The sequence below is a fragment of the Anser brachyrhynchus genome (assembly GCF_964034855.1).
Source record: "Anser brachyrhynchus genome assembly, chromosome: 1".
Lineage (NCBI taxonomy): Eukaryota > Metazoa > Chordata > Aves > Anseriformes > Anatidae > Anser > Anser brachyrhynchus.
The window spans coordinates 122,600,980-122,616,806 of NC_137694.1; the positions used below are offsets into that span (position 1 = coordinate 122,600,980).

Below are 15,827 nucleotides of genomic sequence, written 5' to 3' on the forward strand. Positions count from 1 at the left end.
AGATTTTAGTCTATATAGTTCTATAAAGACAGCATCAGGAATCTACAAATTAAACATTTACCTTAAAATAATGGTAGTATCTCTACATTTGCCATTCACTTTTGAAGGTTCCATAATGAGTGGCATTACTAATGTCAATCTTTATAATCTTGAAAGAGCAAATCTGGGGCAGGCAGCTCTTTACTGCCATGCTGAAAATTTGATGAAAATTAACACCTCAGTTTAATTTTCTCTATATGTTTATTATTATATATTTTTTTTAATGCTCTGTGGTGATATTCTGTATCCACCAATTCTTTCCAATCCTCTTGATTCTTCTCAGTATAGTTGTTAATGTTCTTTCTTACCTTTGGAGTAACAACTGTAGCTCTTTGATGATTGTATTGCTGCCCCATCAATTAATTATTTGCCTTCATTTTGTGTCTTCTCAAGAGGACTTCTCACTTAATCTCTTTTCAGATTCTAATATACATGCTTTGAGTTGCCTTCTTGCAATCACCCACATGTTTGCATTCATTACACTGGGAGCTCTGAGTAACATGAAAGTTACATACAAAAGGGATGTGAACATCTCCCGAACTCCCATACAAAAAGCCTTGAACAGTGGAACTATTGATTCCCAGACAGTGATACTTAGAGTACATAATAGCTTGAGGGAATAAGAAAGAATCAAAGCATTAAACAGCACTTCACTCACAAGAGAAAAGAGACATAGAACACTAGAAGAAAGAAATAGGCAATTTCCCTTCAAATTTGTAGGTCTGACTGGTGAAATAATAAATAATGACACAGTTTTCATCCACAGCTTATAGAATGGATATTTTACCTGTTGGGGACTGGTCTTCCTCCTCAGCTGATGGAACCAACTAGCATAAGTGCGTGCATTTTCCAGGGTTCTTCTGTCATCATATCCTTCAAAAATCCAACTTCTGAAAATGTTCTGGTAGATGTCATGCTAACAGGTACAGTATTGTTTTTGGGTGGGGGGAGGAACTTAAGCTCCTTCATTGCATTAAAAGTGTGGGTGGGATATGATTACATTTGACTTATTCCATTTCTAGGAAACAAGGATATTGTGTATCATTCACATCCACCCTGAAAAGCTATACAGACTATGCTGTGGAAACCGAGAAAGAACATAAACCTCTAAAACCCATTCATAGTAGATCACTTCCATCACAAAAACTCATGTTTACATGCAGCTGGTTGTTTACTCTAAACTGCACTGGAACATTTAAGCAATAGGAGTCGAGTCTCCTGGGGTGTATTTTGGGATCTCTATGTCTAAGACAAATAGCTAATGTTTTGTTTCAGTTTTGTTCCTCAGGTGTTTTCCAAAATATTTTTTCAGATTACAGACAGTTAAAGAATTTCATAAGAGCAAAACATTTCAGGTTACTTCTGATTGATGTTCAAAGCAAGTATGTTTCAGAAATAATTTTAAACATACTTCAAGAAATAATATAAGATCCAGAATTAACAAGTATAATTAAGTCACTGTCCATACTGAGATTTCACAAATGGTGTAGAAATCAAGTTCAAAGTCCCAGATTCTATCTCAAGACTAAATTTGTCTTTCAGTGAAGCAGAGAGCTTTAGAATGTTCTCTGAATCTCCACGTGGTCCAACATAATATGTAGCATCATAAAACAAGTGCTAAAGCATTTCTTAGCATCTGCATATAACAAAAATCAAAGATACACCTTTCAGCAGCCACTTTCAGCAAAATCAAACATATACAAATGTAAGCTTTAAGCCAGGTTTACACAGTCATGCTCTGATTTGGTGTTTGTGGTGCGTAGACAAAGAGAAGAAAGAGGATTTTTACAAATGTAGATTCATGTTTATTTGCTGCAATGAATTAATGCTTTTTAATAAATTACAACTTCTGAGATATGAATTAGAAATACAAAGACTTGTGAAAATTGAACAATACCATATATGAAAAAATTTGAGAGCAGTTCTCGTATCTGCTAGTGAAGTAAACTCCTTCTATAAAGTCACCACCAAGTAAAGTCTCCCTTCAACAGCATTCATGGACATCTGGTTGTCTCTTATAAGCTCATCACAGTCAGCATTTTTGTTTGTTCTATGATTCTGAGAACAACAACAACAACAAAAACCTTCTCAGTGGTCTCCTAAGAATTCAGTATAAAATTTTCAGAACTATCATTTTGAATAGATTGTGTTTCCAAAAGTCTATTGCTACGCTTGCTTTCTTGTTGATCCCTAGGTTTAATTTTGATCACTTAATTTTATTAGATTTTTACCATATATTGTATAATATCTGTAGGGTAATACAACAGGATATCACAAAACTTAAGCTGAAAAACAGATAAAGCATCAGTTGGCACTTGGGCTATTAGCTGTTACAGCTAAAATAGTTCAAGTCCAAACAAGGTGGGAAAGTCTTGATGCTTTGCACTGAGTTAAAATTAAGTCCCATGGCTTGTTATTAGCAGTGCCAATACCATATTCACTGGACTAAACCTAGATGAGGTGGAATGAAGAGCATGTAACAAAAAGTGAGTATAAAAGCACCATGAGAGTACCTAGCAAAAACATCAGGAGGGCCACAGCCCAGAAGGTGTGGAGACTAACAGAAAGTAACAAGAGTTTTTAAAGGTAGTTGCCTAACAAAATTTAAGAAAAATGCAGATGGGTCTATGGATGGATATGGGGGAATCAACTAGTTACAGACAGTGCAGAAAATGCTGAAGTGTTTGATGTCCCCCCACCCCCCATTAAGATTTGCAAGCAAAAACTTCTCCCAAGGCAGCATGTATTGACATGGTTTGAAATGGAGACAGGTGCTCATCAGGAAGCTATGGGCTGTGGGCTACTTATAGCAGCTGGATTCATTCCAAGTCCAGATAAAATTCATAAAGTGATAAAAGAGTTGGCCAGTGTGATTGTGAGTGAAAATTCATGGTGATCAGGAGATATCCCTGATAAATAGAAAAGAGACATATTGTTCTCTTTTAAAATTGTAGAAGCAACACTGAAGAAGTGGTGGGTTGATCAGCCTCACCTCAGCACCTGGTAGGGTCGTTAGACACATCCTCTTGCACTCTGTGCAGACCAATACAGTACATTTCCGAGCACATGAAAGTCAAGAAGATAATCAGGAGTAGTCAGATGGCTTTGTTAAGTGCAAATCATGACTGACTAACCTGATTGCCTTCTACATGGAAATGACTGATTATGCAGATGAAGGAGGAGCAGTGGATATAGTATAACATGATTCAGTAAGACTTATCAGTGTTTCCTGTAGCACTCTCATTTGGAAGCTAAGGAAGTCCAGATTAATGAACAGACTGCTGAGTAAGTTGAAAATGTGGATGAACAATTGGTCTCAACGGATAGCGATCAACAGTTTGACAGTTAACTGCTGGCTGGTAATGAGTATAGTACCCCAGGGGTCGATCCTGGGGTCCATATTATTCAAAACCCTTATTAATGACCTGGATGATCATAGAATCATAGAATGGCTTGGGTTGGAAGGAACCTTAAAGACCATTCAGTTCCAACCCCCCTGCCATAGACAGGGATGCCACCTACTAGATGATGTTGCCCAGCGCCTCTTCCAGCCTGGCCTTCAACACCTTCAGGGATGGGGCATCCACAGCTTCTCTGGGCAACCTGTTCCAGTGCCTCACCACCCTCTGAATGAAGAATTTCCTCCTAAACTCTAATTTAAATCTCCCCTCTTTTAGTTTAAAACCATTACACCTTGTCCTGTCATTATCTGACTGAGCAAAAAGTTATCAGTCTTTTTTATAGGCCCCCTTTAAGTATTGAAAAGCAGAAGTAAGGTCACCCCGGAGCCTTCTCTTCTTCAGGCTGAAGAGTCCAAGCTCTCTCAGCCTTTCATCATAGGAGAGGTGCTCCAGCCCTCTGATCAACTTCGTGGCCCTCCTCTGGACCCATTCTAACAGCTCCACATCTTTCTGGTGCTGGGGGCCCCCAGATTTGGATGCAGTACTCCAAGTGGGGCCTCACAAGTGCAGAGCAGAGGGGGACAATCACCTCCCTCGACCTGAGTGCAATGTAAATTGGGGGAAGCGGCTGACATGATGAACGGTAGAGCTTCAGTCCAGAGGGACACTGATAAATTATTGGAATATCTTTTTTTCTGATTGCTCTCATTTGTCAACTCATGGGGCAGCTACACTGGGGTGGCTGAAGATACAGTATTATTTTTTTTACACTGTTACTAATGCAATCTTCCTTCTAAAATGTTTACCTTTTGTATTTCTCTCATTCTATTTTCCCTTTGTGATTATTTTATTTATCTTAGTTCAGACACATATAGAAGCACTGTGAATTACTAGCTATGCAACCCACCCTATTTGCTTGGGAATTAACTGATTATACGATTTCTTAAAGTACAGGTGTGTATTACATGTGTGACATGAAGCTTCCCAGTGCAGATCGTGGAATGTGGCATGCTTTATTCTAGTGTGAAATGCAGTCTGGTATTCTGATTTGTACAGCAAGAAGACCAGTTATGAGAAACAAATTTGTACGGTGATCTTTATGGAACAAAACCCGTAATTGTCCTCTTAAACCTGTCTTGAATTTTTTACCCTGTTTCCTTCTTTTCAAAGAAAGAGAAACTTAGTCTTATAATCAATGTTCAGCTTAGTATTTATGGTCTTTACATGTTCTGGAAAGTAATTTAGTTGAACTTTTATGTTGTCCGGATATAGTTTACCTGGAAAGGTAATGAGTGTACTAACTCATATATTGTAGATATCGTAGTAATACAGATATATGTACAGACGACACTAAGTTGGGGATGACAGCAGGTGACACCAAGATGGGGGGAAGTGTCGATGTGCCAGAGGGTAGGAAGGCCCTGCAGAGGAACCTGGTGAGGATGGGTCTATGGGCAGAGGCCAAAGGAATGAGGTTCAGCATGACTAAGTGCTGGGTCCTGCACTTTGGCCACAACAACCCCAAGCAATGCTACAGGCTTGGGGCAGAGTGGCTGGAAAGCTGTGCAGAGGAAAAGGATCTGGGGGTGCCGATGGATGTTCACCTGAACATGAGCCTTGTATCAGGAAAAGGGTAGCCAGCAGAAATCTATAGTTTCCTTATATGGTCCTTATATAGATTTAAAGATTCCTTATAAGAAAACCATTTCAGATAGCTTTTCTGCCATTGCAGTATCTCAGTTTAAGAAAAAAAGTTGCTTTAGTAATATATTAAAGTATGTAGGCTTTTCTTATGCACCAACCTTTGATAATTTGAAAGTGTCTTTGAATTCTTTTAGTTTGCAAATAGGTTGCAAATTTCATTTTCAACCTCTAAACTACTTTCCAAAACCTGAAACTTTATTCCTGAGGTGAAATAATTTTGAGACTGTCTTCTCACAAGAAACAGGACATTCGATATTTTCTATCATGAGAGATTCTCTTCACCTTCCTGAACATCTTTGTTCATTCTTCTGTTCCTTAAAGCTATTTTAATTTTGTTGTGTAAACATGTGGTCTTCTCCAGACAGTTTGTTGTATTTTTGTGTATCATATCTTCTGTCAGCAGTTTGCCATTCAATGTTACTATTCTTTAACACGGGATATATTATTCAGAAGTAGTCAGATTCTTGGTTGTTTATTTTATTTATTTATTCATTTATTTTTTTGGTCTTCAGGTCAGGAACAGTCCAGTTGTCACCTCAATGCATCTGTCCTAGCCAAGTTCACCACTAAGAAATCTGCTTTCCATCTTCTGCTCAAACAGACACGAGGTATGTAATTTATTGAGTTTTACTTTGAAATTTTAACAAGGTATGGTCTTTTATGGTGCCTGAAAACCACAGTGTATGTAAAATTCAGTGTTTTGATGAATGCAGCTATTCCAGTTGATGTGCTGAATCTGAGTACTGTGGAGCCCAGTATTACCCCAATGCCACTGTCGTTTGTTAAACTTAACAAATACAAATACATATACAAATTAAAAAAATATATATCAGATATAAAAAAATATATATATATATATCAGGTGTGCATCCAGTAAAGTTCTTCTCAGGTTTGATTTGTTCATTTTTGATAATTATTTTTTATTTTTTCCTTACCTCTGCAATGATTTTCTTAGGCTATTGGAATATGACTTCTTTTGTAAATAATAATAAAGACTATCAAAGCACAAATGTTACTAGTGATGCTGATGTGTAAAAGAAGAGGGCTGCAGCCTGACCTCGTAATAGGTGCTATAAGTATTACATAAAAGAGTGAATGAGCCCATACAGTAATGTAGTCTTGATGTATTTCTACAAAATGCTATGAACTAAGAAACTAAATTCAAATAAAGTAGTATTTCACGACTGTAAAGATGAACAGCAAAATTATTAAAATGTTCATGAACTATTATGAACATCAGTTGTTAAAATTCTTAAATAAATTTAAATTGAATGGCTTCTTAATTTTTTAGTGAACAATTATATATTTTATAATAACTGCAAATACACTTGAAAAACAATATTTACAAATATTTAAACTATTGTCAATACTCATATTATTTGTTTATCCTGTAGCAAGTCACTGTTTCCTAAAACCTGAAGTAGCAGAAAGGAAAAACATGTAAATGCTAAAAAAAATCTTTAAAACAAAATGTTTATTTGAGGGATCAGTTAAGGGTAAAAGGAAAGGGTAAGAAATTTCAGGAATAAATGTTTTAGGCATTTGATAACTACTACTACTTTTTATTGAACTTAAAGAAAACAAAATAGGAAATAGACTTCACAATTATTGAGTTCTAGATTGCTTATCTTTCTCTTCAGACTTGCCTGTCCTTTGAATTGTTTTTTTCTAAGATAGATTTGCTATTGCAAATTACTATTTTCTGTATTTTCCTATGTTGCTCATGGTAGTTTCAAAAGTGACAATAAAATCTAGAAATTATAAACTTGAACTGTCTGGAAAGGATTTAAATATTTGACTTTATTTTTGAATTATATTTTAGGTGTCATTATAGGTCACATCTGATCTGAGATAGAATACGAAGTAGTTAATTGCCTTTAGTATTGTAATCTTACCAATCTGTTTTACATCTTGCATATGATAGAAATTGATTTATTCAGTTTATTCAGTATTCTAGCATTATGGCAAAGCTTGGATAGAATTAGAGTATTTCAGTTATTACAATTATTCATAAAGAGGCTTTCAACTTCTGCTGAAGCTTAGGAGTTAGATAGTCTTCTATATTTACAGAGAATATTTAAATAATTTTCCTGATATCTATTTTTATATTTTTATATACTTCTCAGGTATGCCTTCTATTTTCAAAGCGTATAGATAAATTATTCATATCTTAAAATATAAATTAAAGAAAAAAAATGGTTTGCTAGTATCTCATACAATTGCGTGCCCATCCATTTCTGTCTGTTATAATGTTGCATGTTGATATAGATATCAGAATAAGCCATACAATTTTCCTCGATGAGGTGATACCTAACTATTAAATACCAGAGTTAGAAAAATGAAATGGGGATTATTTGTTTTCAATTTCATTCAAAAATTTGCCAGATACTCTGGTTTTCCTTAAGATGTACTTGACTACCCTACTTGAATACCCTTCTGTTTTAAGGGATGTTGCAGACAAACTGTTTTTGTTTTCTCTCCTTGAAACTTACTATGCTTCAGCAATATTTCCAAGTGATATAGCAAGAATGATTTAGAAGTAGAAGAGATAAGAATTTATCTGAACATCGGATCATTTTCTAAAAGTAGATTTTACCCAGGCATATATGAAAGTTTAAAATCTTGCCATTTCTGTGTGCTGCCCTGTTATGTCCTTTTTTTTTTCATAGAAGCTGTGAGGGGCTGTCCAAAGCAATCTAGCACAGAAAGTACATATTTAAAGTGACAGAGCAATTAAAAGAAATATTACAACAACAATGCAATCTTCATAAATTGTACTTTTCAATACTTACTCTTTTATATCAAATATTTTCATAATATAAATCTTTTTCTCTGAGGATTCTGCAGCCTAATCTCTTTTGTTGGGAGGCAATAAAACCAGTGAATGCACACTTGTTTAGCACCTAGTCTCATTCACAATTTAGGGACAATGGAATCTTGTTAAGAATCATATTTATGGAAAGATTCTTCTTAGTATACTTAACAGTAGGTGAAGTGTGGATTAGGTGCAGGTGTTACAAAGACTACTTTATCACTGTTCCCTATAGCAAAGAAAGAATACTTTGAAAACATGTTGAAATCAAATATTCTTCTTACTAGACTTTCTGGAATATGATTACCTGATCATTTTATATGCAACATTTACACTTGTGGAAAAACTATGCTTGCTGCTAGTTAATTACTTGTTTTGGTTCACTGACTCTGTTTTGTCTAATGCAAAATACAGAGGGAGAAATTCAGAAATAGTGAAGTAGGCTGAAAATCTTGGAATAGTGTTTCACCATCCTTTTACCAAAAAAAAAAAAAAAAAAAGGCAAAAATACTAACCATGCTGTGAAATTGTTGCTCATGTTAGTTTTTTTTTTCCCCCCTGCCTTAGCTTCACAGTAGTAACCTAAGACTTCTAGACTGCGTATTACTCTTTCCTAGTAACACAGACTGCAGTATTTCTCCTGGTCCTAATATGAAGTTGTGATCCCATTTTCATTCAGCCTTCATTCTAAGCAGTTTATAGGTTAGCAGACATCAGTGTTCCAGGAGGTCAATAAGTTTGTCTGTTGTGAATGACTTGGTATACCATCACAGAAGAACAGCTATCAGAACCTTATTTTGTAGATCTCTCTCTTCACATTTCAGTGTAATTTTTATAGGATATATTTAAAAACTTTGACATTTTAAAGCTATCATTTCACCTGTTGCATGGTCATTTCTTTTCCTTTTTTACTGAGATCTCTATGATTATCTATTTAATTTTTCCCTTTTCACTGTTTTTTAGTATAAAATACATGTATTTACTAACCCTCACAAGCGCTTAGGAAGGCAGGCTAAAATATATTCAGTAAATGTATATACTGTGAGAGCAACATTTTCCAAAACGCTGCCTGCAGTGTTAAACCAGTGATGGCAATCAAATTTGAGATACTAAAATTGTGTATGCATGTCAGAAACATTATAGTTTCATATTTTATTAGGCAATAATTGAAAAAGCATTTTAGTATATTTTTTATGATGTGCTATGATTACGGATAATTCAGCTCTTAAACTAATTTCAGCTAAGAAAGGGTAAGATTTTTGCTCAAGTCTTCAGACCATTTCCCTAAAATGTCAGATTTCAAGACTTAGTTCTTTATTTCTATATTTATTTGCACTTTTTTTTTCTTGCAATCACTTTCTAAGACTGAAAGACAATGAAACTAACATACCAGGTTTCCTTAGTTCACAGGAAGACTCCTTTCTTTATCTTTTATAATTATTTCATTATCACAAGATAACTAGAAAATCTACAAAAAAGACCTATGAGAAAAAGTTCTTCATTCTAGCAGACTATTTTGAAATGATGTTGGAAACTGTTGAGCTCTCTTTTCTCTTGTACGTTCTAACTACATTCTGTACCAATGGTTTGGTCACTTGCAAGAAAGACGTAATTTTATGCTTTATAACTTACATCAGAGGTTGTGTTAAGAAGCAGTCAATATTTATATAACAACTTGTAGAAAAGGTGCGTTCAAGCAATAAAAAGGCTATACAGCAATGTGCATGTCTTAGGCAATAGTACACTATTTTTATCTTCAGAAAAGATAACAATGAAATTAACTGGAGAAAAAAGAAACGCTCCCTGAGTTGCTGAGGCTATTCAATGTTCGGAGGCTCATTTAGGCTATGTTTACATTAACAAGTACTGTGAGGCAATAGCAGTTGGTGTGTTGACCAAAATTGATACTTAAGACCTGATGTCTAGACTTGCATGTATTATGGAAGTTTTGTATATGGCTCTCTAGGATCTGATCTCATGGACTACACGCTTCTGAGTGAATGTAGCACATCTTTTGGTCTTATTTCTTCCAAAAAGATTCCAGTTTGCACAACTCATTGCAAACCAGAATAAAATAATTGAGGATAGTTGGGAAATTCATTTCAAAAAACGTTTTCCTTCTTTTGGGGGTTTTAGATTCAACAATTACTTTTTTTTTTTTTTCTTTTTTTTTTTTTTTTCACATGCGTTCACAGGGAAACTGTTCCTTTGAGATGCTGGAGAATTTGGATGCCAGATTTCCTTTGAATTTCCTTGGTCTACCTACTTTCCTGTTTTATCTATCCAAGACTTCCTTCTTTCTCATGAACTTTTGCTACTTTTATTTAGTTTTGAATCCTCCCTCCCTCCCTCCCTCCCTCCCTCCCTCCCTTCCTTCCTTCCTTCCTTCCTTCCCTGAATTTTCATCTTTTGAAACTATGAAGTTTCATTTTCTTCAATAAAACTGTTCAACAGATGTTCTATTCATGTGGTGCATGAATTACTCATGCTACACAAGATTAATTCAGGAAGTTCATAGACTAGTTTCAGGTCAAAAACCACCACTGTTCATGAGAGTAACCTCCAATGCCCATGGTGCAGATGGAAAAAGAAAGTTCATGATTCTTGATTTAGCTTTTTTTGAACATTTTCTAGATAGTGTAAATAACTGCTAGCATGGATTTGTTTGTGAGGAAGATTTTAAGTAGACAGCAGAATTTCTTATCCTGGAGTGGTCATAAAAATACTGAATTTGAGCACATCGTTTAGGCAAATTTGAAAATAATGTAAACCTTGGTAGAACAGCTTGAATTGATCCTAGGCTGCTCTGAAACTTAGGTTGTTGGTTTAAGTTTTTCCTTTTCCCCTTCTGGCCCACTTACTGTCTCACAGGTACATTAACTATTTCATGATTGGGTACTATTTGTACAAAAGGCTTTGCAGGTAGGCGATAGATGTCTGTCTGCCTTTATGTCTAGGACTTTGGGACTGGTGGGGAACAGCTTTTAGTATGTACTCTGCAATCAGAATGTATACAATTTAAGAAAGCACAGCTTTGATTTATTTACTAATAAGTGTAGTAGATAACCAGGACTAACATGTTGCTAAGCTTGGTATTAGTATGCTCACTGTTCCCGGTGAGACTCATGATGCATATTTGCTGCCCAGGTAGTCATCAGTCATTTAGGAAAGGGTCAGCCTCCATGCTTCTTGGAACGGGATGATCCATGATGTTGCCACCTACTGCTCTTTGCTTTCTTCCTATTGAGTTTTTATGTCTTTTAATCTCAGCTGTATCCTGTTGAGCCCCAGAACTGTTACTATCATCTCAACATTTCTGTATGTGTTTTTACCTTTCTTATCTTTCAAGACTTAGGTATTTTCTCACACCTTAGCAATTTTCTCAATAAAGTCAATCCAAAATTGTGCACTTGTGCTGCACCTGGTTAGTTAGCATCACAGGAAAGTGAACTCCAACACAGAAGATTACATGTGCTTTTAAAGAAATGACTGTTTATGCTCACTTCACAAGAACAACTTTCTGAAACACAGTGTATGCAAGACAACGACTTTCCATCTTCTTGGCAATCTTTGCCTATGTATATGACTGTTGCCTTGTCTAAACCCTCAGCTTGCATCTTTCTTGATTCTGACATCTCTGAAGTGCCATGGCACTCAGGAATTTGTATGGATGTAAAAGGAATATTTGCTTTGTAAAATTTCTGGAAGAGGAAGGCAAGGGACTTCCTCCTGCTCCATGTGCATGGCAGCTTCCTGGTTGCTGAATCACCCAGTTTATCTCTCTCAACTGGTTGAAATCTTTGTAAGAGTGGTGTTGTCATGTTAGAGCTGACAGAGAGAAGCATGCTTTATTAAAGACAATGACACTACTGGGACATAACATAACAACATGAGTGATGCAATCCAATCCACATCTATCTCCAGAGGGGTATGCTGACAAAGTCAATGCATTCAAGCTGGTGGCAATCTTGAGTGCAGATTGTGTCTGCTGTCAGCATGGGAAGCTCTATAGATCTCTCTGAAGACACAACACATTCAAAGCTTTCCTCGTATGGAAAATGTAAGTAAATCAGCAGGAACATGTTAATGCACTCCTGAAAGATGACTGAGAGAATGAGTAGATGGGGAATCTGCTCAAAAATATTCTTACAGGAAAGGCTAGTTATAGGCAGTGTGATTTATAGTGTTAATGATTTACATGCTTTTCAGCACTGAAACAGGTATGCTTGGTATATTGGTACAACAAAACATGGAAATATTCTAATACAATGAACCATAAAACTTAAAGATTTTTCTTTTTAGTTTTATGGAATGTCTTCAGGGCATATGATATATATATTTATGGAGCTTGTTATATGCACTATTTCTACTTTTAGGTTTTGTTTTGTTCAGAAATTATATGGTATGGAAATACCTTTATTTGATTTTTTTTCAAATCCAGGCAACTATTTTAATGAAATAACTTAAAGTGAATGAAGTGAAATGCAATACCATAAGAATAATAGGAAGTCTTGGTTGCTGTTCTTTTAAAAACAATTCCTTGAATTCAAAGAGTAGAACAGTACATCACCTTGACTACATAAGGAATTGATTTATCTACTTGAGCATGCTTTCCTGATGTTGCAAAAAGAGAGAGGAAAAAAAGATCTTCAGGATGCAAATAAAAGAAGGGAAAACATCAGAAATCCATCTTTTGCATACTCTCATGCAAATTCACGTAAGACTTCCCATGTGGATTTATCATGGAAAACAGATTTTCAAGCTATAATTACCTCACAGATTTAAGCTACACCATGCAGTAGGTTTCATCAGAATCTCATGATTTGTTACTGAACAACCAGAGGATAGCACTTCAGAGCATTTAAACTATGCAAATCAGCCTCAGAGGAGGCTGTTATTTAACATTATCTTAGCCTATTTCTCTATTTAAAAGTATCTGCTGTGTTTTAGAACTTGACAAGAAATTATCTCCCTGAATTTCAATAGAACTAGAAAATGAAAAGATGATTAATTCTGTCTTAGAATAGCATATTGCTGCTAATATATTTGATAACAGCTGAGGATGGGCAAGATGTGTGCCATAATGTGTCCTTCAGTAAGATTACTTGCTTCCTGCCCTCTGCTTTTCTTCGTTCTTGCTGTTTAGGTACTAAACCCAGTGAAAACTCCAGAGACACAGGTTTGTTTCATCCTGTAAACAATCAGTAAATTTATGTTTAGCCCTAAACTGACAATAAAAATTATCTAAACTATTTTTTTTGTTGCCAGCTGCACATGTACAGTGTGAAAATTACCAGTAATATCAAACTAGTTGTTCCTTGAGTACCAGACCTAAAGAAGCTTGATTTTCTACTGCCTTGTCTTATACCCATTTTTCTGTCCTCCACAATGTCTGTCTCCTGTGAATTCACCAGTGCAAGATCCTTCTACATCCACACTCCACCCTAAATATAAGCTGAAGACTGCTTCTTCCCATCTCTAAACTAGCTAGTAGCTTCCTGATTGAGAAGTACAACTTTTGAGTATGCTGTAGCATTTACTTCTTTGATGTTTTTAGTTGACTTTCCTTGTCTATCCAGCTGAGTTTCACAAAACATTGAAGGAGTGTTAGAGATATACATCTAATTTTGCTGAAAGTGAACAGTAGACTAAAAAAGAAAGAAAGAAACAAAACTCTCCTGGTATTGATATTAGTAGTGAAGGAGATAGAAAGATAGAACAATTACTTTTTTTTTTTTTCCCCTGAAAGAAGAGGCTGAAAATAATTATAAAGTTCTTGAAAACATTAACTCGAAATATTGTATTTTTAAATGAGAAGATATGTGCAGGAAAGAAGCTGAATCTTTAGTGTAAGACTTCTGAAGATGGAAGATGATGATAAAATTTGATGTTTTCTACAAGGTGGTTTGTGGGGCTGAGGAGAGGAAAAACTGGTTGGTTTGAACTTTAATGTCTTTTTTACTATTATTATTTATTACTGTATTCTGTTCTAGAGAGTTGTTTTTTTTTTAAGTAACTATGTGGGGCACAGATTTTACTTTAAAACATAAATGCTAGAAGGCAGTCTTGAAATTGAACTTTCAACCTTGAATTTTTATACCTTAAGAGTTCCTGATTGCTACAGTGTTGTATTAATGTACTTTTTTTTTTTGACACTTGAGTTTTTCTAAAGCCTTTTTTTTTGTAAATGTTTTCATTGATTTTTTTTCTTTGTTTGTTTTGTTTTGTCAAAGAAGAAATAGCTTTTTAGACTGAAATGAAGAATGAGTCTCAAATATAAGACAAAAGCTAAGTGAAAGTCAAATTCCATATATAGTAACTATAGCAGCATTCAGTAACTAAATCACAGTTTTCACCCACAGTGGAAACACAATTCTTCTCAATATAGTGGCTCAAGCTTTAAAGGCAGTGAGCCGTTAAGCCTCAAGATTTCCCTTAATAGGAATTTGATTTAACTGCCCTGCAGGAGCATTGTGTACTTCAGTTTCATTTTAAAAGTTTTATTTCCCAATTGTAAAGGTTTTATATATCTCTTTGAGTATGATGTTCTGATCCCTGCTCCGACCTTTTTTTTCTCATCCTAAATAGTATCACTTGTTCTTAGAAGTCCAGGCTCCAGTGCCAGTGTGAGGAGACACTGGGTACAGGTATTTAGAAAACAACTGTATGACTTTTTTTACAAACCCTTGGTACTCTGCCTAACTGTCATATCAAGGGACTGCAAATACCAGAGGTGTGCCTGGTGTCTCTTTTGGAATTTGGTGTGATGTAGCACAGACCCAGGTATGTTAAACAGGGATATCTCTTTTTGTCTTGTATAAAAACTAATTCCACAAGTCAAAATTATAGAAACAAATAATACCATAATTAACCTGCCAAGCACTCAACATTGCTTCTGCATATTTTCCAGAACTCTATAAATTCTTTGTCTTCCTTCTCCACCCACTGCTGTATTTGACAACCCTTTGATAGATATCTATCTCTGTTGCTTTCTGAAAATGTTTGTGTGTTGCAACGTCGACTTCATGCCATCTCATTGTGAATTGTAGTCAGCAAGGAACAGAAAGGAAAGTTGGTTTGGTTTGATGTGGTTTTGTTTTGTTTTGTTTGGCTTTTATTTAATCACGAAGTCCTCAGGACTACTTGTTTGAATTGTTTAGGAAAGCTGTCAGAGTGTGCCAGACATGCAGACATTTATTTTCTACTTCTTGGTGGAGTCAGTGTCGGTTGGGCTGTAGTTCAGCAGTATATATATTAGCTTGATCCAAAATTGTTACCAGTAGCAGAAAAAATCTTGCTGAATAAAGAGGCTTAACATTTAAGAGGGTCTGTGATGTATTGAAGGATTTAGGATGCTGAAAAACATGCGAACCTCAAACTGTTAGAGGTTAGAAATCAATGGACTTTGGGACCATGAAGATTTAGTTCTCCTTTCCCCTCTGATGGAGCTGAATTTGAGCCAGCATCTTCTTCCACACAGCAGACTGGCTGAGCAGCAGTTATCCCCACAGACATACCAGCAGGCACATATACACAAGCACAAGCCAACCACACAGATAACACAGAGAGCAGTTCCTTTACCAGCATAAAAACAATCAACACTCATGTAAATGTTTCTCCAAGACTCATGCCTGGATTGCAGGCTCCTTATCCGGTCACTGACACAGATCCTTTCTGGATCTTGGTCTGTTCCTACTTCCTGGCTGGTCCTGCTTGACATTCACCAGCAGAACATACAGTTAAGTTCATTTAGCTCACAAGTACATGCATGATTTCAGACAGATTTAAGTCTGTCCTATATGCATACTCAGTCTGTAGACCCTTTATCCAATCAGTGGTCCTTACCATTGGTCACTAGACACTAGTGATCT

General features: G+C 35.7%; 1 protein-coding gene across 7 annotated transcripts in view; it reads left to right on the forward strand.

Moving 5' to 3' along the window:
• LOC308187861 (cilia- and flagella-associated protein 47-like) overlaps positions 1-15,827 on the forward strand; it is a 307,333-nt gene that overhangs the window by 229,554 nt on the left and 61,952 nt on the right. For 6 of the 7 annotated variants that reach the window (XM_080576253.1, XM_080576256.1, XM_080576254.1 and 3 more), the window contains 2 exons: positions 806-962; positions 5,657-5,752. In XM_080576253.1, the coding sequence (XP_080432379.1) occupies positions 806-962; positions 5,657-5,752 (253 nt within the window). The remainder of the gene's footprint in view (positions 1-805; positions 963-5,656; positions 5,753-15,827) is intronic. The other variant, XR_013944960.1, reaches the window with a different exon arrangement.